This window comes from Blastomyces dermatitidis (genome assembly GCF_000003525.1).
Source record: "Blastomyces dermatitidis ER-3 genomic scaffold supercont1.6, whole genome shotgun sequence".
NCBI classification, from domain to species: domain Eukaryota; kingdom Fungi; phylum Ascomycota; class Eurotiomycetes; order Onygenales; family Ajellomycetaceae; genus Blastomyces; species Blastomyces dermatitidis.
The window spans coordinates 4734236-4755580 of NW_025544779.1; the positions used below are offsets into that span (position 1 = coordinate 4734236).

General features: G+C 46.9%; 5 protein-coding genes across 5 annotated transcripts; 2 read left to right on the forward strand and 3 right to left on the reverse strand.

The window, feature by feature from the left end:
- Positions 1 to 192: 192 nt before the first annotated feature.
- On the reverse strand, positions 193 to 12440 carry BDCG_06432 (alpha-1,3-glucan synthase). Its single transcript, XM_045422166.1, has 8 exons — positions 8205 to 12440; positions 7966 to 8141; positions 1929 to 7898; positions 1636 to 1841; positions 1488 to 1574; positions 1375 to 1437; positions 946 to 1306; positions 193 to 861 (listed from the first exon to the last, which is right to left on the reverse strand). The coding sequence occupies exons 1-8, from the start codon at positions 8556 to 8558 to the stop codon at positions 813 to 815; spliced, it is 7266 nt and encodes a 2421-aa protein (XP_045277869.1). The 5' UTR covers positions 8559 to 12440; the 3' UTR covers positions 193 to 812.
- Positions 11637 to 11888, forward strand: BDCG_17314 (uncharacterized protein; the record flags this gene model as incomplete). The annotated part of the gene is made up of 1 exon (XM_045426456.1): positions 11637 to 11888. One exon carries the CDS (start codon positions 11637 to 11639, stop codon positions 11886 to 11888), a length of 252 nt encoding a protein of 83 aa, XP_045281688.1.
- A 480-nt stretch (positions 12441 to 12920) lies between the features above and the next one.
- BDCG_06433 (3-isopropylmalate dehydratase) lies at positions 12921 to 16848 on the reverse strand. The gene is made up of 4 exons (XM_045422167.1): positions 16426 to 16848; positions 16325 to 16356; positions 16178 to 16252; positions 12921 to 16113 (listed from the first exon to the last, which is right to left on the reverse strand). Exons 1-4 carry the CDS (start codon positions 16523 to 16525, stop codon positions 13999 to 14001), a joined length of 2322 nt encoding a protein of 773 aa, XP_045277870.1. The 5' UTR covers positions 16526 to 16848; the 3' UTR covers positions 12921 to 13998.
- A 9-nt stretch (positions 16849 to 16857) lies between these two features.
- BDCG_06434 (UDP-N-acetylglucosamine-dolichyl-phosphate N-acetylglucosaminephosphotransferase) lies at positions 16858 to 18704 on the reverse strand. The gene is made up of 3 exons (XM_045422168.1): positions 18322 to 18704; positions 18064 to 18244; positions 16858 to 17993 (listed from the first exon to the last, which is right to left on the reverse strand). The coding sequence occupies exons 1-3, from the start codon at positions 18552 to 18554 to the stop codon at positions 17031 to 17033; spliced, it is 1377 nt and encodes a 458-aa protein (XP_045277871.1). The 5' UTR covers positions 18555 to 18704; the 3' UTR covers positions 16858 to 17030.
- Positions 18403 to 21154, forward strand: BDCG_06435 (nuclear pore protein). Its single transcript, XM_045422169.1, has 4 exons — positions 18403 to 19119; positions 19312 to 20155; positions 20261 to 20363; positions 20429 to 21154. The coding sequence occupies exons 1-4, from the start codon at positions 18829 to 18831 to the stop codon at positions 20430 to 20432; spliced, it is 1242 nt and encodes a 413-aa protein (XP_045277872.1). The 5' UTR covers positions 18403 to 18828; the 3' UTR covers positions 20433 to 21154.
- Positions 21155 to 21345: the final 191 nt, after the last annotated feature.

Below are 21345 nucleotides of genomic sequence, written 5' to 3' on the forward strand. Positions count from 1 at the left end.
GAACAGCATCCCCAGGAGAAAGATATGTGGACTGAGTACCAGGGTGGGATTGTAGATGATCTCCGGAAGGCAAAATGTGTTACTGAACAGAGAGTTAGTTGGCTCATGAAGAAACAAGGCAGCCATGAAGCATGGGTGAAAACTTACATATCCTTCATGCCCAGGTGTGTCTTGATGAAGTGGGCGGTCAGGCCCACACACAGACATGGTGTGCTGGAATGGGGGTCTCAGACTAGTGTGAGCATGAGGTTGTGACAGCGAAGCTAGATCAAGGCATCAGGCCAGTTGCCTGTAACGCCCGCGAGCTGGGTGTAGATGTACTGTGTGTTCTTTCAATTCATGACGCAGTTATTTTTACTTTCGTAGCAAATATTTAACATACTTACAATACATTTTTCTCGTCTACAGTCAGGTTTTAAAAACGGGCACAGAGCAGGAGCGGGACTATAAACGTCAACTACTAGGGAAGCAGAACCCATAGATCAACATTGGAGCAGACCCTTTTTTCTCCGTGCATAGATAATTGGACATCAGAATCATATCAGAATCATTAAAGTAAATAGGCCAACAAGTAGTTATTGCAGCACAAAATAAATAAAATCTATTAGACAGATATCAAACCCGTTCCGTACGCCTTGAAAATATCACCGCGCCAAACATTAGAAGCCCATTAAAAAGAAAACAGCATAAGTTACAGTCACTGGCATATTAACCCCCAAAACCAGTGGTCAGATGCATAAACATATATCAGATAAGAAGTAATAGAAGACTTTTCAAGGGAAACCATAACGCGAAAACGATTAAGATATTAATTAAGGTTTACTGAGCTGTTCTTTTCGGAAGAACAAGTAAAATCCAGCACTAGAGAAATAATGTTAAAACACACTTACACTAAGTGACCTTGCTTAGGGCCAGAAATGCCCCCGGGGGGGAGGGGGGGCTTACCATATGGCTAATTGACAAAAGAGACATATCCAAAACCAAGCATTCTCAATAGCGCTGATTCCTCCAGATATGTCAGGATGAATATCACCGGGACCAATCTTGTTGGGCGCAAAGGTGCGGGCGCAAATAGTTGCGATGGAACCTAGAACTTGGGCTGCAAGGAGGGTAAAACAGATATGGAGTCGGGTCAACGTTTGTAGAAGGATCATGCCGAATCCAACACCTTGCATCGCGTCAAGAACTCCCAGCCAAAGCCATAGGCTTCTTGATATCAATGCTCCTGAGATATAGCCGCCTGCCCAGGGGACGTGTTGGCCGATGCCACTTGTGCCCCACCATATTTGTGCCCATCGAGGAGCGCCTAAATAAATTGTGAGTGATGGGTTTTAACATGAATTCGTTATAACTGTATCATAGTTATCAACCTACCAAGTCCAATTGCAAAGAGAGGTAATATCCAACTATGATCCTTAGATAGGTAACCCAGGACCGCTGTAGAGACGTTAGTTATGCTTGGCCAGAAGGTAGAAATGAAACCTTACCAAGCAGTACAGCCCACACCACGATGAAAAAGAGCAAGATAAGTAGTACAATATGCCATGGCTTAGCATGCTTGGAACTCCATAGGACTGAGGTACATATATAGATTAGCAAGAGATCACCAACCATGCACAGTGGAAGATGACTTACAGGCCCAGTTTCGACCGTAGGGTGCGCTGAGGAAAAAATTCTGAACGACGACAGTAACGAAAAACCATATCACGATCTTTCGACGGAAGAGGGACTTGTAAAAGGAGGGGACTTTTCCGGGGGTTTGGCGATAGTAATTGGGAAGGCCAAAGAATAGTAACAGCCCGATTGTCCAAAGGAAAAGCCCAATTGGGATTGCAATTGCGCTGCATCTCAGTTAGCAGTGATGTTTTCGAGGAATTCATGCTTTTAAGGGGACCCGATGTGTAAATATGTGATAAGAATAAACTTACGTCAGCTTCCATGAAGACGCGATAGGATCGGCTTCAATAACGCCCTCAGCAATATTTTTCGTCAACGTTGATCCCCAGTACCAAAGGGCAACCACATATATCTGCTGGGTGCCTTGGATGACACAAGCTCGAAAAACCCAGTCTTTAACAGGTGCCCCGCTTTCGTCACCGAAGTTGAGTGCGAAAAAGATAGAACCGCTGGATGATGCCGTAGCGTACAACCCGGATCCGATGTTCCGGATCCAACCCACCCCATTCTCGGTCCCAGCGAAGCGAGCAACCCCAATAAACATGAACGCCAGACCATAAAAGAAGAACGGAAGAGACAGAGGGATAACGGATTTGAACCAGCGGAAAATGAACCACCAGATGATCGAGGTGATGAGATACGTGGTCGCGATGGCATATAGTTTGGTGGCACTCTGGCCGACCTCACCCGTGAGCAACGTGATCTGGTAAGAGTTCGCAGCAATTATTTGACCAAAGGCAAGAAAGAAAGAGTAAGCCGGCCAATCGCCGATTCGAAGCTGCATCCATTTTTCTAGGCCAGTTGGAGGTATGTAGTCGTTACCCAGCAGGAATTCATCGCCGTCCTTCCCATAATCGCTAGCCCGAGACTCGAGATCTTCACCGTACTCAGAGGGAGCCGGGGAAACACCACTCCCGCGTTTGGTACGAAACAATGACGGGGGATTGTCGGAATTGGTATTGCGCCCCAAACGAGCATTTCTAAATCGATTGAACCATTTCTTTTCGCTTTTCACCAAGTAGCCCTCGATGCATAGATCGGTTTCTGAATTTTCGCTATTAAGGTCTTCCAGTTTCTTCTCGAATGCCCTATAAAATTCACCATTGCTGTCGGTGAAGAATGGATCTACTTTCTGCAACTTAAAATCTTTCTTACTACCAACAACAGATCCCAAAGAGAGAACGGAGGTAGAACTGGGGAAGTTTCCAGAGTAAGGCAAGGGACGACTTGGCGGCAGGAAGCCATCTGCAGAGGAGGGCGAGGGCGGTCTTGATGTCCCTGGGGTCCTCTGTTCATTGAAATCGGCATTATGAAAGTTCCGACTTAACAAACCCAATTGGTTTCCTCGACCTGCCTCTGCTTGTTCCCGCGTCAGCGTGTATTCATCATCATCACCAAAATAGTGTGCTGCAGTGTCATCATCGCTCTCCTCGTCGATATCGGCGGTCACAGCCACACCAACGGGTTCCGGTTCGTTTTCAGGTTCGTTCTCCGGTACGCCCACTGGGGCATTATTTTTTCGTAATTTCCGTGGCACGTGAGATTCACCTCCCATATGGCCAGGACCAGACCGCACACCAAGTGAGAGATTCCTGCTGAGACCAGCTGGAATTTCATTATCAGTATCGGGACCAGGGCTGGAGTCCTGGTGGTAAATGACGGTATTTCTTGCTTGTGGCCCAAAAGCGCTCAATCTGTGGCCCGCTGCGTAACTATGATTCCGCGACCCTGGCGTAGCGGGGCTCATGCTTCCAGGGCCAAGTGGGGAGCCCGGGATGCCAGGTGTATTGTATCCAGAAGGAGTATGAGGTTGTCCAGTTGACTTGGCAGATTCTTTGTTATGGATCCTAATTGCTGTACTTTGGAGGATTTCGAGGTCTTCCACCCACTGGGCAACAGGAAACCTCTGTGTTGCGGACCTCGCACGCATCATGGCTCTCACCTCAGGTTTCGAATTCAGTGCACTGTCGATCGCCAATTTGAACTGATTAAGGAGATGGCTAGTGGTGGTAGATTCAACGGTATACCACCAACCTGGCATTTGCCCAAGACCACCAACCCTTGCACCGATGCCGAGAGCGCCTTTCCGACCAAACTCGACAGCTACCAATCCGAAAGGCTCATCTCTAGATGGAATCAATGCAAACTCAGCTCCGCTAAAGATATACGGTGGGAGAGCTGTAAATTCAGGTCTAGAGAAAACACGGCCAGGATAAAGCTTCATCATCTTCTCGAGCTTCAAAGCAGCAAATTTTCCATAAAGGTCGATCACTGGCCCGATACATATTAACTGAACATTCTCGCGTGCTTCCAGGACAGCAGGGAAAACATCAGCGATGAGGTCAACCCCTTTCTGCATCGACCAACGCCCGACAAATACTAGCAAATCTGCATCCGGATTTTGGTCCAGACCTGCCCATTCCTGAGCTTGCCTTTTAAGCTCTGCTCGTTTAGCTTCAAATTCTGGGTCGACAGTAATATCAGAGTCCTTGGGCAGCTGTTTGTTCCATTCGCCAGTGTCTGATGGATCGGGATTGGGTAGGTTGCCGACTTTCTTCAGTCCCCAGAAGATCGGATATCGTGCATACGAGCGTTTTCCGTATTTCCTCGAGACGCCCACTGCCCCAAAGCCCTGCTGGTGAACACGTAGATAGCTTGCGCCAGCGTGAAGTAAATTGAACACTTCGCCAAACTGGACATAGCGGGATGCAACATCTAGTGGAAGGTTGAAAACAGCACATACTTCTTCCTTTTCTGTCTGTGTACGCATAGGCCATAGGCCCTGGAATTCAGCGTTGTGCAAGGAAAGACAAGCCGGAATCGTTTGAGGTAGGAGATACAATGGCGCAGCTGAACCGTGATAATCGTTAATATGGTACAAATCAACTGGGAATCTTCTAATCGCCAAAGCAATACACTGGTTCCAGGCGGAGTAGTAAATAGCACTGTCGAGATCATCCATGCGGGCTGGATATGGCTCAGCGGTGGACTGCTGCCGAAAAACAGGTGCGTCGAGAAGAACGTAGGTGATATTGTTAAGAATATGGTATTGAACCTTGACTTCGTACGCATTCCCAAGGATAGTCACTGTCATTGGCTCGGCAACTTGGTCAACTGGGTAATCAACTCCGCCAACGCAGGGGATGACCCAGATCAGGTCCTGATGTCCAAGATTCTCTCCCATTAGCTGAGCCATCACACCCAGACCTCCAATCTTGATTTTGATTTTCCAATCTGGAATGTAATACTCAAGGGTGGCAATTAGAGTGGTACGTCTTTTGCCCGAATGATCGACAAGCGCAGAAGTCGACTGTACAAATTTCGACTTGTTTGCGAGTTTCATTAGCGGTTTCATCGTGTGAGATTCTTCGAGAGCTTGCCTCCGAAATTTCCGTCTGATAGCGAGAGGAACAAATCCCCCCTTATCGCTAATTCCGACCTGATTAAATTTGACCCGGTAAAAGGATTTCATGAACACATAGATACCAATAGCAGAGGTCAAAATAGGTATAACCCAGAGGAGGATGTATAGAATCAATTGGTGGTAATGGTTACCGACAGGGTGCAATTGGAAACGAAGGGTACCGTCGTTCAAGGAAAACAGCCAGGCAAGATGAGGCGCAGGAGGGGGTTGCGTAATGTTTATGATAGTTTTCGCAAGCGAAGATGGCGGTAAGCGATCCAATACAGAATCGCCATCTATGTCACCAAATACAAATGTTTGATCTGGCTTACCATCCGGGTTAATTCCCCAAACATTGACTTGAGCTAATGCAGGCCATTCTGTCATAAATATGAACTTCCATATTCCGTCATCATCCTGCACCATGTGGTTTTTGAGACCAGCGTCATAGCCATATTGGTTATAAGGACCGTTCCAAAAGAGATGCGGAAATCTTCGTGGTTTGCTGCTAGGCCAATCAAGGTCGCCATGTTGGACATGAGAGCTACTCCCAGTCATACGATTCCAGTATTCAATTGAAACATGCTCGCCTTCCCATCTTTGCAGTTTGGTGCCAGACCAATGCTGGCGCTCGAGAGTAGTATTACCGCCCTCGTAAGGTAACCAATCTGAAAACGATGAACCCCAAGTCAAGGAGTACCGATAAAGGTCTGCTCCAGCAGCGTGATGAGTTACATATAGGTCACCTTTGTTGTTCTTATGTAGCAAATTCGATGAATAATTTGCAGCCCGGGTGAAAACCATAGGGTTGTCTGGTTGCCCAATACGGAAAAGGAAATGATCTACCGAAGTCGTATTGGTAAGGCCATCATTGCTGGGGGCATTCGAGATTGTTACCCTGTGTACCCCATTGTAGACACCAACGAGATTGGCAGACCATTTCCATGAATGTGGAACTTGACCGATATATTTCGGAGGTTCGGGGTTCACCGTTGTACACTTGACACTACTTGCGTCAATAGATGGCTTTTTACCATTGTCTGTAGTTGAATTGAACGTAATGCTCCTAGTTACGCCATCGCAGCTCATCGCTTCGGAATAATATAGTTCAATGGGAACTGTTTCATCTTGATCGGGAGAAACTGTCGACTGCAGGCGAGCATCGTGTCCTGGAACGAATTTTGTGACCATAGGTCGTGGTCGAATGAACCTGTCCTTGGGAACGTAGGCTCTGAAATCCCATGGTTTCAACTCGAGGCTATCAAGACACCCATTAAACTCGGCAGATTGATCAAACCCTAGCTTCTTGGGACCTTCTTTCAATGTAAGTTCATCGAAGGGATAGAACAAATTTTTGACAGTGGTACCACTATCAAAGCTAGATATGAGTGCCGTATCATTATCCGAGCAGTCGAACTCATACTTGTGGGTTTTGTTGTAGTTTTGATACACAAGCCAAACTGGGAGATTCCCTTCCCTGCCGAAGTCTTGGACGGCCTCAAAACGACTACGGTGGATGGACCACATTCCAGTTTCCGTTGGTGTATTATTGGAACCGGGGAGGAAAACCTGCCACGTTTGATTTGAAAGGTGCTGAACGAACCACCCATCATTTAGCGTCGGGTAGTGCTCCCTCATTTGATACATGGTTTTCAAAACATTCCGTACTGGGTGTGATGGATCTCTATGGTCGTAGCTCACAGTCTCGTCATGGCAGGCATATTTACCAGACTCAATGGGCCATTGATAGTACTGCTCAGAGCCAAGGCTGTAACAGCCGTGGGTTTGCCAAGCTGTTGCTGGTGACATGGCCTGCCGCCCGAAGATATAATTCCGAGCAGTATTGTCCAAGACGTAGAATGCTTGTTCTTCGCCCCAAAGTAGCAAGGGGATACCAGGTAGGTGAAGCGTGGTAATATAGAAGGCTAATAGCATTCTCTCTGTCCCTTCCCTAATGGTCGGCCAGCGAAAAACATCCTGATTCGTTGCTCCGAACATATGGCGTGGATCAAACTTCCCATTGGCATTGACGAAGTCATTTGTGAGGAGGAACTCGTACCAAGTGTCCACCCAGTTAACGGGGGTATCATATCCGGCAGCAAGGTTACCGTCCATACCAAGGAACCGGGTCAAAGAACGATAGATCGAGTAGTGGAATGCACCAGCATCCAGAGCAGATTTGCCTGGTTCGCGGATGAAATATTTTTCGCTCGAAGTGTTCGTCAGCTTCACGGCGTCCTCCAACGTCTCGGGTAACATGTTCGGTTGACGTCCTCGACCAATATAAATAGATCCAAGAGTATTTCCACCCGTGATTTCACCAGGCAGAAAGAAGTTATGTTTCCCAACACTTTTGGCGCATTCACGATAGTGCTCACTTATATCCGCGAACGCATCGACTGTCGCCTGTAAGGCCTTATCATATCGGAAGCCATCAATATCAAGTTGTCGAATCATCAGGCACGAGTGCCTCATGAGTCGCTGCCTGACAGAAGGAACCCATTCACGTAGACGGTCTTGCACGGAAGCAAATTTTGCAAGCTGGCGCTGCCAATCTGGGTAGACTCCAAAAGCTTCGATATCACCATATTGATCAAAATCACTATCATAGCAGCCCTTCAGTTGGTCTGTGACATCATTGCCAACAGGGTAACCGTTTTCCCAATAAAACCTTGGATAATCGCACGTCTCATTGTAGTTGTTGCCGATATCGAAATCCACATAACGACGATTTGTCTTCCATACTGCCTCATGTTCGTTGACATCAAACGGTGTTGTTGTATTCAAATATCCTTTGAAGCCGATAAGGTCGCCCATTCTATTGCGATTGATCAGTATACCCTGTTTATTTGCGGTAAGAGACAGTAATGCCGATAGCTACTTACGTTGCCAAGGTGTTATCCATAAGGACATACATGCCCCGCTTATGTATTTCTGTAATAGCATATCTGAATTCTTGGATATTACCGTAATGTCGATCGAGAAGGGTAGTGTCAAGCACCGAGTAACCATCCGCGCCCGAAGGCGCGTTCATCAAAACAGTTCCAGCGAGATAGATACCCTTCATGAGCACGCGTTAGCAAATTTTCCAGATTGAGCAAGAAAGGCTGAGACCCAAACACACCTTTATTCCCATACCCTGGAGATAATCTAACGTATCCACCAGACCACTTATGTCGCCCCCGTGACGCATCTGATTCGAGTTCAGATCATGTTCGAAGAACGTGCCGTTAATGTTGTCATTCCTCGGGTCTCCATTCACAAATCGATCGAGGAACAAGCTGTAGAATGGAAAGCGCCAATTCTCCGGCGACGGGAAGTACTCATGATTCTCCCATTCTCCGTAATAGTCTGCGGGATTTGTAGCTGTCTTATTTTCGTTGAGGTTATATCCCTCAAACTCCGGGTCGTATGGCCAACTCGTCGCTCCTGTAGCGAGAAGCGCCAGCGACACTCCCACCAACCACCGCCGCATCATCAATAATGACTAGAAATTATGCCGCTATGTACTTCGAACATAGGCTGCGGCGATACCCAAGGTGTGAAACGAGTGGAATGGTGGTAGGAAAGTGGAAGTATTACCTGACCAATAAACCAATATATTGCATCAAGCTCCTCGCTTCCAGCACTGATATAAAGCTGAGGCTTGAGGATTTAGAACGATAGACTGATTTAAAAAAGAATAAGAAACGACCGTAAATGGTAATGCAACCAAAGTATTAAAGAAACTGTTCATTAGAAAATATCAGGACATGAGAGAAGCAAAGAACAAGAATGTCAAATAAAGAGACAAGGTCGGCCCGGGTAGAATCTACCAAGTAGTAAGTTCTGGGTGGGGGCTGGGGCGAATATGACTTCTTCCGGCTTCAAAAAGAGAAAAAAAGGTCCCACCCGGGTACCCCGGTATCGATGAATTTTCATTCAGCCTCCATTACTCATCGCATTATTGTGGCACTGGCAGACGCTTTGCATCTAGCCAGCTGAAAATGTATGAAGCGAGATTCTAGCTTGGCAGATACATTGCTATTTTCGGTGTCGGACGACTACGCAGCGTAGTCAAAGTCTCAGATCACAGGGAAAGATACAGGCGCTAGTAATGCATGAGAGGATCATACGCTGCCTGAAATAGTCTCTTAGGGCCATTCGTCCTGAGCGTGACGGGAAAATTTCAGACACGACCTCCCTCGGTCACCGGAAGGAAGAATGCTCTTTCGACATGAAGTAGCAAATCCAAGGAAATATAAAACTAGGTCCTCATCCATTCTCCCAATTCTTTACCTTCTCATCTTCTTCAAGGATTTTTGATTTTGCTTCCCAAGTCGAACACTTGCTATTTTGGCTTGGGCTTTCACCGGAGCTTTCTAGGTTTAGTAGAAAACAACATGACTGGTGTTGGGATACAAACATAGTCTCTGCTGGCGATGGTGAAACGAGGTCAAGGCAAGCCCAAGAGCGGAGTTTCCCAGCCAGGAAGAATAATGAACTTCAAAGATCATGTTTCGCCTTTTTTTTTTTTTTTTTTTTTTTTTGGATCGCTCTCCTTATTCCATCATTTTCGCCCGCAACTTGTGTGAAGCATCCGCAGGCTGTTCCATGAGATATCACCGATATGCGACATCACGTCTTGACGTCGACCATGCAAGAGTGTATCGAAAACGCCAGCACGAATTCAGGCACCGGTGGGGGGAGTGTTCCCTTGTTTGGTATTCTGTGGCTCAGGAACGGTTGGTATTGGAGCCGAGTTACTGATTGTCCAAGTCAGGCACCAACCAGAGCCGGAAAGCAGGCAAGTCCCGAAGTTGCTATCAGCTCTCTTCGTCCTTGCGGCTCGTTGGATTCAAACGAATAATAATACTGGCAATAATAATGATGATGGTGATATTTAATTTAACAGCCACCGGAATCCTCGAATCCTAGCCGTATCATATCGTGCGTGTCCACGTCGTCGATGTTGTCGACTCGAGGAGGTGGAGTCAAATTTGAGTTGTGCTTGGGTGTGGCAGCGCCAGCCGGGTGTCCGACTTGGGACTAGCTGCATCTCGCCCAGCCTTGGCGCTTGAGCCGCAGTCGACGAGCCATGATTATTCTTATTATTTATTGTCCATTTTCCAGGTGCATCCGACAAAAGAGAATACGCGAAAAGAAATAAATACAGATCCCGCTGATGAATTCTTCGGTTTGCTGGAGACTCCCGATGTGGTGCCTTTTGCGCCTCGGAGATGGGTGCTGACAAGCCTTGGCGAGTCAGCTTTGATGTATTTTCTTTTTTTTTTTATGCTTTCCATTATTTGAGCGGGATCGCTTGAACAAATCCTAAAAATATTATTCTCGAATCCACCGAAGCAGCCATTCATCTGTCATTGGCTGCCGAAGTTCTCGATACGATCCATACCCACAGCCACGTGTAAGCGTATTGGAAAGGTTGTTCTTGGTGAGTAATGTTTCATATTTTTAAGCTTAGCAACTCAGACAACGCAACTGCTGGGAACCTAGGCTGCTATGCTGTCGCCAGTTTCGGAACTGAGGGGGAGCACATCCTTCGGGGTTCAGGGCCTGTTAATAATATGGGATAAACGGTGATAAAGATGATTTTTTTTTTTCTTTTTCTTTTCTTTTCTTTTTGATTTGCTTTTTGAGGGCTGGTGGGGGCTGGTGGGGCCGGTGGACGTAAAGCTGGATAGCTGTATTTGACGGAAGAGAACTTCAAATGGATATTTGGTATTACTATGATTTGATCCCTGGATCGCACCCATCTCTGGCATGGTTCTCCTTGAAACACAGCCGTTACTTATCCTCTTATTCAACACGAGTATGACAAAGGCACAGCAACTGTCGTGGTCTTCAAGATATGTGGGTGTATTCATCCTCGCTAGAACAAAGTGCATGTTTGAACGAAGGAATTTCGACCGAAAACTCTTCTGGTATTTTTGTCCTGGCAACATTCATCAATGGGTATCCAAGAGGACAATGTCAGAAGGCCAAGCTTTGAAGATGAAGACACTTTCTATCCAGGCGAAACATGCAACTCATTGCAAGAGACAACTGGATGGGATGTCATCCTCTTTTGCACGTTCCTTTCCTTTCTCTTTTCTTCTTCTTTCCATCGTTGTTTTTGGATCGCCACCTTTCGCTTCTGGTTTGTTGAGACATATTCCGAGAAAAGTGAAAAGTGGAGCTTGGATATCGAATAGGCGCACTCTGATAACGACTTCGCCAATTGTGCTGCAGAGGAGTCTTCGAGCTGAGCAGTGGGGCTCGGCGTAACCCAGCTCCAAGTCCTTCAAGAACTAGTTGTCGGTCGAAAGGCCAAGGGGCATTCAAGGTCAATCAGAAATGCAAGAACTGACACACACCCCAACTCAAACCAGGTCTAGATCAAACCGGAACGGACCAGAAAACTGGAGACTTCATGCCATCGTATCCATCTTGAGTTGGCGTGGATGAATAATAAATAATAATGAGAATAAATAATATGACGGGCCCCCGAAAGAGTCCACGAAGAGTAAAATGAATAGTTAATCTTGACAAATCTGCCTCGTAATTATTACCAACCCCTATGAGACCAAAGTCCGACTGCCGAGAGATGCTTGAGAGGCCATCTGGTCGGAAAATTTGCTCAAGAGCGCCCGATCCCAACCATCAGGATTCAGCCCTGATTAGCGCCGGCACCGTGGCCATTATTAAACAGAGCCTCGATTTCTGGATCGCGCCCTACCGATGCGACCATCGATCGTTGCTTCAAGCAACGGCCAGCAAGCATGCCATCGTCATTGGCTTCCGTAGCCAGGTTGTGGCCCGTGTGGGCTGAGAGTGTTCCGAAGTCTGAAGGAGGAGCCAAAAGCCCATTATTATTATTATTAATAACAAACTAAGCACGGGGAACAGGGTTTGGTAAGATCCTGTCGAAGCTACGAAACAAGACCACAGAGAAGTCAAGGATATGTGGGGGGCGTTCCACTTCGCTCTTGTTGTTCCTCACTCCGTATCGGATGATAGTTCGTTTAAAATATTTACTGAGACAAATGATGACACCTGAAAAACTGAACAACGGTGAAGAAAATGACAGTGACAAGCCAACAAGGGAAAAAAAAGGGAAAAAAAAAAAAAAAAAAAAAAAAAAAACAAACTATGAATAACTTATCTAACAGCTTCGCCACATTGCACATGTTACCTGTTGTACCTACCTAGGTGATTTTAAGTGCGTTTACTTGCCTGATGCCCTTGTTTCCATCTTTGGCTTTTGAATCTACAGATCATCTCACAGGGCTCCCGAAGAGACAGGTGGATGACGAGCAGAGAATAGACATGGTACTGTACTCCGCACTCCAAAGAGATCGCAGGCGTGGAGACCTAAGTTATGGAAATTACAAAATAGTAAACATAATTTTAGAATTTCTACGTGGTTGACCGCAAGAGTCATGTCAACATCTAAATCAACAGCGTCATCCATGTTCAGGCAACTATTTTAACGCGCTCCACTCTGCATTGTGATCCTTGCGACGGCCGCTTACGCATACGCAGTAGTAAGGCTTAAGGCTTACTGCGGACACAGTACTCCGTACGCACGCTGCCTATCTCGGGAGATCACTCAGATCAGATCGTCCTGGTAGGCTTGTCGTCCGCCCAGCTTCACCTACGCTGTACTGTGTGGATCACATACTATTATTATTATGATACTAAGCGACAAATCCTTCGAATAACCAGCTATCCCAAACAAACGTGCATGTTTCTTTCAAATAATAATACTATCCGGCTGGCAGCGAATATTACATACAACCAGTCATCTCCAATTGGACTAATTCATCAGCTTGCTAGAAGGATCAGAACTCATGTCCAGGACCAGCATCGGGCGTAATAATAACTAATGACAGATGCAGAGCAATTCTATGGAAGCGCCGATTATTCCATGTCTGATATTTTGACTTGAACCGGCCCAAGCAACCCCTACCACGTCTTCAGCTGACATACAGAATCTAGAAAGGAAGGGCATAGGGATATCCAAATCCAGACACAGCTTGACCTATTAATACCATCGGCTTTCTATTCTTTCCAATATCGAAATGCCAACATGCACACCCAATCGTTACAGATGCTACCTATACTGTTGCTAAATCTAGTCGGCGGAGTGGTGTGGGGAATGTGTGATGATCTACTGCGCAGAGCTTAAATAAACGTACATTACAAATGATACTCTCTTTGCAGGCAACATGGATATGTTCGAACGAGCACAGTTATTAATCCCCGAACCAGGGAGGATCGGACTCCGGAGTAGATAGAGACCGCGGACGATTGTAATGTCCTTCCTTACAAGTGCTCTTCCTTTTCAAAGGTAGGCGATAGAGGGAAATGAAACGTAAATCTGTTAGGTTAGAGGAAAAAAGTAGTCTCCTTAAGAAATGGAATTATTTTTCTCCCCTTTCAGCCGGTTTGAAATCTAGCCTTGTTAAAGTCAGGCCAGGGGGTTAGGTTAGCCTATGTAGGAGTAAGGGAAATTAAGGGGGAGTAGTTGGGGCACTGTCTGCATAAACAGCTATAAAGAGAGAGAGCAGTGGTGTGCACAAGAATGGGGATGGATACATCTACAGGCATTCACAAAAGGGATCGAAATTTTCATTCAACTAGCTATAAAACCTAGCCCGGTGAAGGGCTTCAATCGAAGTCCCTTTTTCTTAGCTTTTTCCTTCTAAAGAGCATGCATGGACTGAGCCGAAAGTGAAAAGTAAATATTAAACAACGGATAAGCGAACTATAATTGTGTTTTGAGAGAAAGAGGAGAAGAAAAAAATGCTATCTCAGCAAGGAAAAAACAGATAGATCTGATCAAATATAGAATTAATCTCCCTTTCCAGCATTAGATGCGCTTGTCCTTTTCAAAAAAGAAACCTACGAAACTCCATTCCCGACAATCAAAATTCTCCTCACCACTCCAATGGTTCCCCCTTTACTTCACCCCTATTCGTTTTCGGAACAGCGGCAGCTGAAACCATTACTGGGCCTTTCTTCCCATTGCCGCGTTTCAGATATCCCGTGCCGTCCAGCCATGGAGTCTCCAACGAGCGAACAGCCTCGAACTGCTTAATCTTCTGCTCCATCTGCATCGTGAGTCCAATGTCATCCAGACCATTGACAAGGCAATGTTTCCTGAATTGCTCAACGTCGAAGTCCGCCAGCTTGTTTCCTGAGGCGTCGTTGACACGTTGGTTGGGGAGATCGATTTCCAACTCATTCCCAGCACGAGCTTCCGCGAAGATATTCTGGTATGCAGTGCTATCGGTGATGATGATGGGCAACATGCCATTCTTGAATGTGTTGTTGAAGAATATGTCTGCGTATGAAGGAGCGATTATACATTTTATGCCGAAATCGAGGAGAGCCCATGGAGCGTGTTCTCGGGAGCTACCGCAGCCAAAGTTCACGCCTGTTACGAGGACTTTGGCGTTGCGGTATGGTTCTTGGTTGAGAATGAAATCTGGTTTCTCAGAACCGTCTTCAGCGAATCTCAAGGAGTAGAAAAGGGCGCTTCCTAGACCGGTGCGCTTGATGGTTTTGAGGAATTGTTTGGGGATGATGGCATCTGTGTCCACATTCGCACGGTCTAGTGGTGCTGCAATGCCTTTAAGCGTCGTGAACTTTGGCAGACCAGCTGACGTATGGGGTGTAGAGCTATTAGTGTGCGGTTCATTGTCTTCAGGGAAGTCGAGGATGCGTTCCAGGTCATCTTCGGTATCGATCTCGTCAACGACGGCTTCGACATCAACCTTTGGCGCGACCCTCTTTTGGGTCAGTGGATGGGCAGTTTCGATTTTTCGGACATCAGCAAGCTTGCCGACGATAGCGGCAGCAGCAGCCATTACCGGGGACATGAGATGTGTCCGCCCGTAAGCCCCCTGACGACCTTCGAAGTTTCGGTTAGATGTACTGGCACATCGCTCGCGTGGGGAGAGGATATCTGGGTTCATGCCGAGGCACATAGAACAACCAGCTTCTCTCCATTCAAATCCAGCAGCAGTGAAGATCTTGTCTAGACCCTCAGCTTCTGCTTGTTGCTTGACCAGACCCGATCCCGGGACAATCATCGCCCGTTTGATGTTTGGAGCTACTTTCTTACCCTCAACCACGTGAGCAGCAGCGCGCAGGTCTTCGATGCGGGAGTTGGTACAAGATCCAATGAATACCTTGTCGACGACGATATCTTGCATTGGCGTGCCGGGAGTGAGTCCCATGTATTCCAAAGCGCGCTTTGCGCTCGCCTTCTTATCCTCATCTGTAAAGTCATCTGGCCCGGGGACAACTCCAGTGATTGGTACGACATCCTGCGGGGAGGTACCCCAAGAAACGCTTGGGACGATATCCTTTGTATCGATGAAAACTTCTTTATCATATACAGCACCTTCGTCGGACTTCAGACTCGACCAATACTTCACAGCCTTCTTCCACTCAGGGCTATCGTATTTTGGCGCCAAGGGCCTTCCTTTCAAGTATTCGAATGTAGTCTCGTCTGGTGCAACCATGCCAGCCCTAGCGCCAGCCTCGATACTCATGTTGCAAATAGACATACGCGCCTCCATGCTAAGCCCTCTGATAGCGGAACCGCAAAATTCAATGACAGAGCCATTACCACCAGCAGTTCCAATCACACCAATCACGTGGAGAATAATATCCTTGCTGCTAACACCTGGTAGAAGCTCACCGTCAACTTGAACACGCATGTTCTTGCTGCGCTTGGTGATGAGTGTCTGCGTGGCCAGCACATGTTCGACCTCGCTGGTGCCAATCCCAAATGCCAAGGCGCCAAAAGCGCCATGCGTCGATGTGTGGGAGTCACCGCAGACTACGGTTGTGCCTGGAAGTGTGAACCCCTGTTCCGGACCGATGACGTGCACGATTCCCTGCCTCTTGTCCCCCAAGCCAAAGTATGTGAGCCCGAAATCCTTCACATTCTCCTCCAGGGTCATACATTGCAGCCTCGAGTCCATCTCTTGCACGAAATTCTCGACATTTTTAAACGTCTTGCGAGATGTGGTGGGGATATTCTGTAGAGAGAGAGTTAGACAAGCGTAAAATAAATTTACGAGCCTTGGGAAAATGGTAACGTACATGGTCTACTGTGGCCAAAGTACAATCTGGTCTCCGTACCTTCCGCCCAGCATTCTTAAGCCCCTCAAACGCTTGCTATTCAACGACATAGTTAGATATGTGTACGCTGATTGGGTATAATTAACTTATTACTAGGGAGTAACTTACAGGTGACGTGACTTCGTGGACGAGATGTCTATCTATTGAACTGGTTAACACTTGCGCAGTCCGTGGCAAAGCTCTTCATGCAAAACGGGAGCCAGGCATACCAATATAGAGCAAGATAGTTCCATCCTCCTGCTCATTCACAACATGGTCCTGGAAGACCTTGTCATAGAGAGTCTTAGGTTTCTTCTCTGCGGCAGGCATGATTCCGTCCTCCTGCTGGTTAAAGAGGCGGGCAAGCTAGGTAGCTCAATTGTTCGTTGTCTTTGCGTTTGTAGTGATCGGGAGGAAAGATATTGATTAGAGGCAAAGCACAAAAGATCTCAGTTTGAACAGATGAGAGATGAAGGAGGAATATCAGAACAGAAAGCTGTGTACGGAGTATATAAAGGATGAAGCCGCCTTCAAGTAGCTCCAGAGAGCTTTGCGCCAGAGGGAGGGGTCGGCGCCGATGTCGGCGGTAAGCAGATCAGGAAGCAGCGTGATTGGCCGCGCTGCATGACTCGGTTTGCAGCGGTTATCGGCCCGGGGACGGAGAAATGCCAAGACCTTCGGTCCCTTATCGGAACGCGGAGCCGCAGCGATGACGGCTACACCAACAGGAGGAGTCAATAAATAAGACGAACTACCAGGATATAACAATAATTATTCGACTGTCTAAAACTACTCTATCATATATGTACATGCAATCCCTTCCAGTTAATACAAATCACCGATTGTCTTCCGAAAATACCCATAGCGCAAGCTTGTGCCTGACCAGCAAGCCGGCAACTCCGCAGACAACCTGGACCATTACAATATGTGTGGCAAGCTTGTCTTCTCTCAACGGGCCGAACCATACCAGCCACAGATTTAAAATCGTCAGATTGGTAGACTCGATGATTTCTCTGGCCTCGTTCTTCCGTATTCGCACGAGTCGGAGCTGGTGGAGTAGCTCGAGAGCGGTTGAAACGACAAACATGGGGGGACGCGGCCATTCCGTTACTGAAGGCTCAAGTAATCCCGTGCGCGCGTTGAAACGTGGCAGTCGGTGTCTCGGGCAAGGAATAAGATGGAACAATTGAGGAGTAGAGTAGAGGAAATTAAATATTTGCGGGACGAACAGCAGCAAAAGCGTCTTGCTGAAATGGCCAAGAATGGCCACAACCGCGAATACCATTCCGGCAAAATAGCAGTAGGAATCGCCTACGAAGACTTTGGCCGGATACCAATTATGCAGCCAGAGCGCAAAGGAGACCGCGATAAATGGCAATAGAAGATATATCGAGAAAAGGTGGGAGTCCATGGCTGGATGAGGATAAGGCGTGAAGGGTGTAAGGTACAATGCGTCATTTATAAGTAGCAAGATCGCAATGACTAGAGACTGAGATACCTCAATCCCGTTGATCCCAGCAAGCATGTTGATGCTGTTAGGGCAGAATATGGCAACAGCGGCCATATACACATAATATAACCAACCCAGGTCTATGAATGGGCCGAGATATGGCCGCAATGGAACCGGAACAACCACGAGCGTGACTCCAAAATCAACGAAGTATACTATAAGCATTGGAATTGAAGCGAGCGCAGGGATAAGCACTTTGTGTCTCCATCGGATATCAAGCATGTCGTCCCCGATACCGAGAATCAGGATTGCCTGGAGCGATAAAAGGCCAGAGAGGTAGGACGCAAGCTACACACTCATATAAACATTAGCAAAGATCACAGCGCCACTTTAGGGGACATCCAGATTGTTCTCCTACCTTACTATGAGGGAATCGATGAAGAAAACGTCCCGTTTCGACATGTTGCGCCTCTAACACTACATCTCGATTCCCACCCCCTGAAGTCGCAGCTACAATATCTTTGTAAAATGGGAATGGTATGAAAACTATCAGTAGTAGTATATAAACAACCGCGCAAACAGCTCCCATCGCTTCCGGTCTGTCAAATAAGTAATTGTCAGTGATATTAGCTAGTTTAACACTGGGGACTCCGCCTCCTTCTGATGCAGTCCATACATCTCACTGTGTCGCAACTTCGCCATGTCCCTCCCTTTCAATCCTGCTTTGACAAAAACTTCCCCCAGCCATCGTATTAGACTAAAAGTGGCTGCGAAAGCTATGCCGCTGAGAGCAAGAGACGCGATCAAGGGTTCACCGTCACCCTGGAATGTATTGGTTATGACCCCCAGACAGGCGACAACCAGTGCCAGTAAGCTCCAGGTCTCATTGCGGGTGAGGGTACCCTTCATCTTAAAAAGAAACAGCTAACACGCTCCACGAAATCATGAATAAATCCAAACCGCGCCGGACCGCGGGGAATCCCAAACGCATCATTGAGTTGTAACAAGTAAACAAACCATAACCTTCTGCCACCTGTCATCACGGTGGCCACTTCGTGTGTGGATTCGGTAGAGATGCTTGGACATATTATGCCGCCTGTCACCGCCTTACTAGTGGAATATTTCCACAACAAGGTTATCGTAAGCTTTCCATTCACGTGATATCCAAACGTCATTTATATAGATGGGCGGATGCAGCCGCTGGTCGGCTGAAGATATAGGACGCAGTAACCCGGAGGGACAAGAGGGACAAGAGGGACAATTGCCCACTGCGACTGTGAATATCTGCGATATGACTGCTTTTACTGACTTTGATGCTGGCCACCGCGATCTGGTAACAGTCACGAAGTTCAACTTCTACGGCAACCGCATCCTAACCGCGTCTTCCGATCATCGGATCAAGATCTGGGATCAAAAGGATGAAGGCTGGGAGCTTATAGATACATGGCGCGCCCATGATGCGGAGATTCGCGACGTAAGTTTTGGATTTCTCGTCTGAAAGAAAAGGGAAAAGGAAAGGAAAGCAAGAAAATTTTATTATTTCCTTCCTTCACGGGGGAATGTTAACATGCATCGCAATTTAATGTGTATACATATATATGCACTCAAGCAAAAACTTCTTCGGCTAACTTTCCGCGCATTTTTTCTTTGTTTTCCGTGTTTACAGGCAGCATGGAATGGCCCTTTTACGGGCCAGCATATCGGGAGTGTAGGGGAGGATATGAGGTTCAAGATCTGGCAGGAGGACGTTACCCAGCCTCCAAATTCCGGACGCCGTTTTCGGAATATCTTTCGCCTTACGTCCCCCGTTCGCGCTCCTTATGTCTCGCTCGACTTCCGTAATATTGCCCTCGATTCTTACCTCGCCCTGATCACACGCGATGGACTTCTCACCGTTCTCGAGCCTGTCAGCCCTGATAGTTTGGCAGAATGGCAACAGGTCGATCAGTTCAGGGTCTGCACAGAACCGTCCCGCGGTGAGGAAACCAGCTTCAAAGTACAATTCTACCATGACCCCATGGATATCACGCAAATTATTTTGCCCGGCTGGGATAGCAAGTGCCTGTCCCTCGTCGTCGCGGCCATGGATACCGTGAAAATCTATCGGACAGATGCGAACCGGCGATTTTATCATGCCATAGAGCTTGGAGGGCATGGCGGCTTGGTGCGCGATATATCATGGGCTAACGGTTCCGTGCGCGGTTGCGACTTGATTGCTAGCGGGTCGAAAGACGGCGTGGTGAAAGTATTTGAAGTCTACACGGCCGTGACCAATTCTACAAATAACCCAGCGAACGGTAATAGCCGGCAGGCAGTTGTTTCGTCTCATTCATCTACTAGTCGTGCATCTACTCCGTCAGGTATTGGTACGGCTCTTGCCAACCGCTCACCTGCTCCGCTGATGAATCGACAAGGAGGTGGAGACGCACTTTTTACCCACACATACAAAGAAGTCGCATCCATTAATAGCAAGCATTTGGACGTGTGGCAGGTGGAATTTTCCCAGGCAGGTGAGTGGTATCACCCGTTCCTGTGGTCTGTAAAAAGCCCTACTAGAGTCATGGTCGTACTTTGACCATGTGAAGTGTTCTTCCAACTTCTAACTGATCCAACAGGAGATTGCCTCCTCTCGTCCGGTGATGACGGCGCGGTTCGATTCTGGAAACGGTCCATATCTGGGAAATGGCTAGAGTTTGCAGAAATGGATATGACTGATGAGTACGTTTCCAATATATATATTATTATAAGAATTCGCAAAGCTCATCCTCTGATATTTTATCCAGATGAGGCCCTTGTACCGCAGGGCGTTGAACCTATCAGACAGTAGCCAATCAAACCTGTTCGCCTTACTTTTATCTTTCCCAGGCTTTGGTTATATCTCCTCACATCCAGATTGAGGTTTCCGCTTCACCTTCGTTTTCGCTTTGATTTTCGTTGGGAGTACGAGATCTCTTGGGCATCTGCATCGGCAGCTATTTTACCTTTCTTTCCTTTTTTTTCTCCATAAGATACCCCGTCATATATTCTCTTGTTTTCGTGTCTTGGCTCTCATGCATCATTATGTGCTTTTAAATATGGATATATAATAGAGGGGGAGACAATTCAGCGTCAATCTCACAATAATATATTTTTTCTTTATTCCAGGTGACGGAATGATGAAATTACGGCTAAGGAGTCCACTGACAACATGGGCATTGAGCCGCAGCCTGTTTTTCATCAGGCTTTGATCTCATAGAACATCTCACAACGTTCTTCGCACAACGGTTAAAACAGCGCGACAAAAAAACTAACGCTAGAGGCTACCTAGGTACTTTCGGCCAATATTCATACAATCGATACGGTAATTATCGGCAATTTAGTTATCAAGTCATATCTGTAAAGTCTCCGTTGTTAAACAGGTAGATATGTCAGGGCAGCAGGTGACTCCAAGTCGACCATATGCTATGAACACACAAAGTGAGCATAACGGTCGCGAAGCCAAAAAATGCCCGTGGTTCACTCGAGTACGCCAATATGACCTAGCCATCCTATCGAGGGTTCTCTGAAAGAAGAAAACCAGAAACTGGAGGTTGATTATGCGTTCAGAGGTATTGTTATAAAAGTGTGATGAGGAAGCAAAAAAAGAAAAAAGACCAGCTTGTCGTCAAAATGGGCGAGTTTCGCTAGGTTGAATTTGGAATTCACGTGATATTCGGAAATA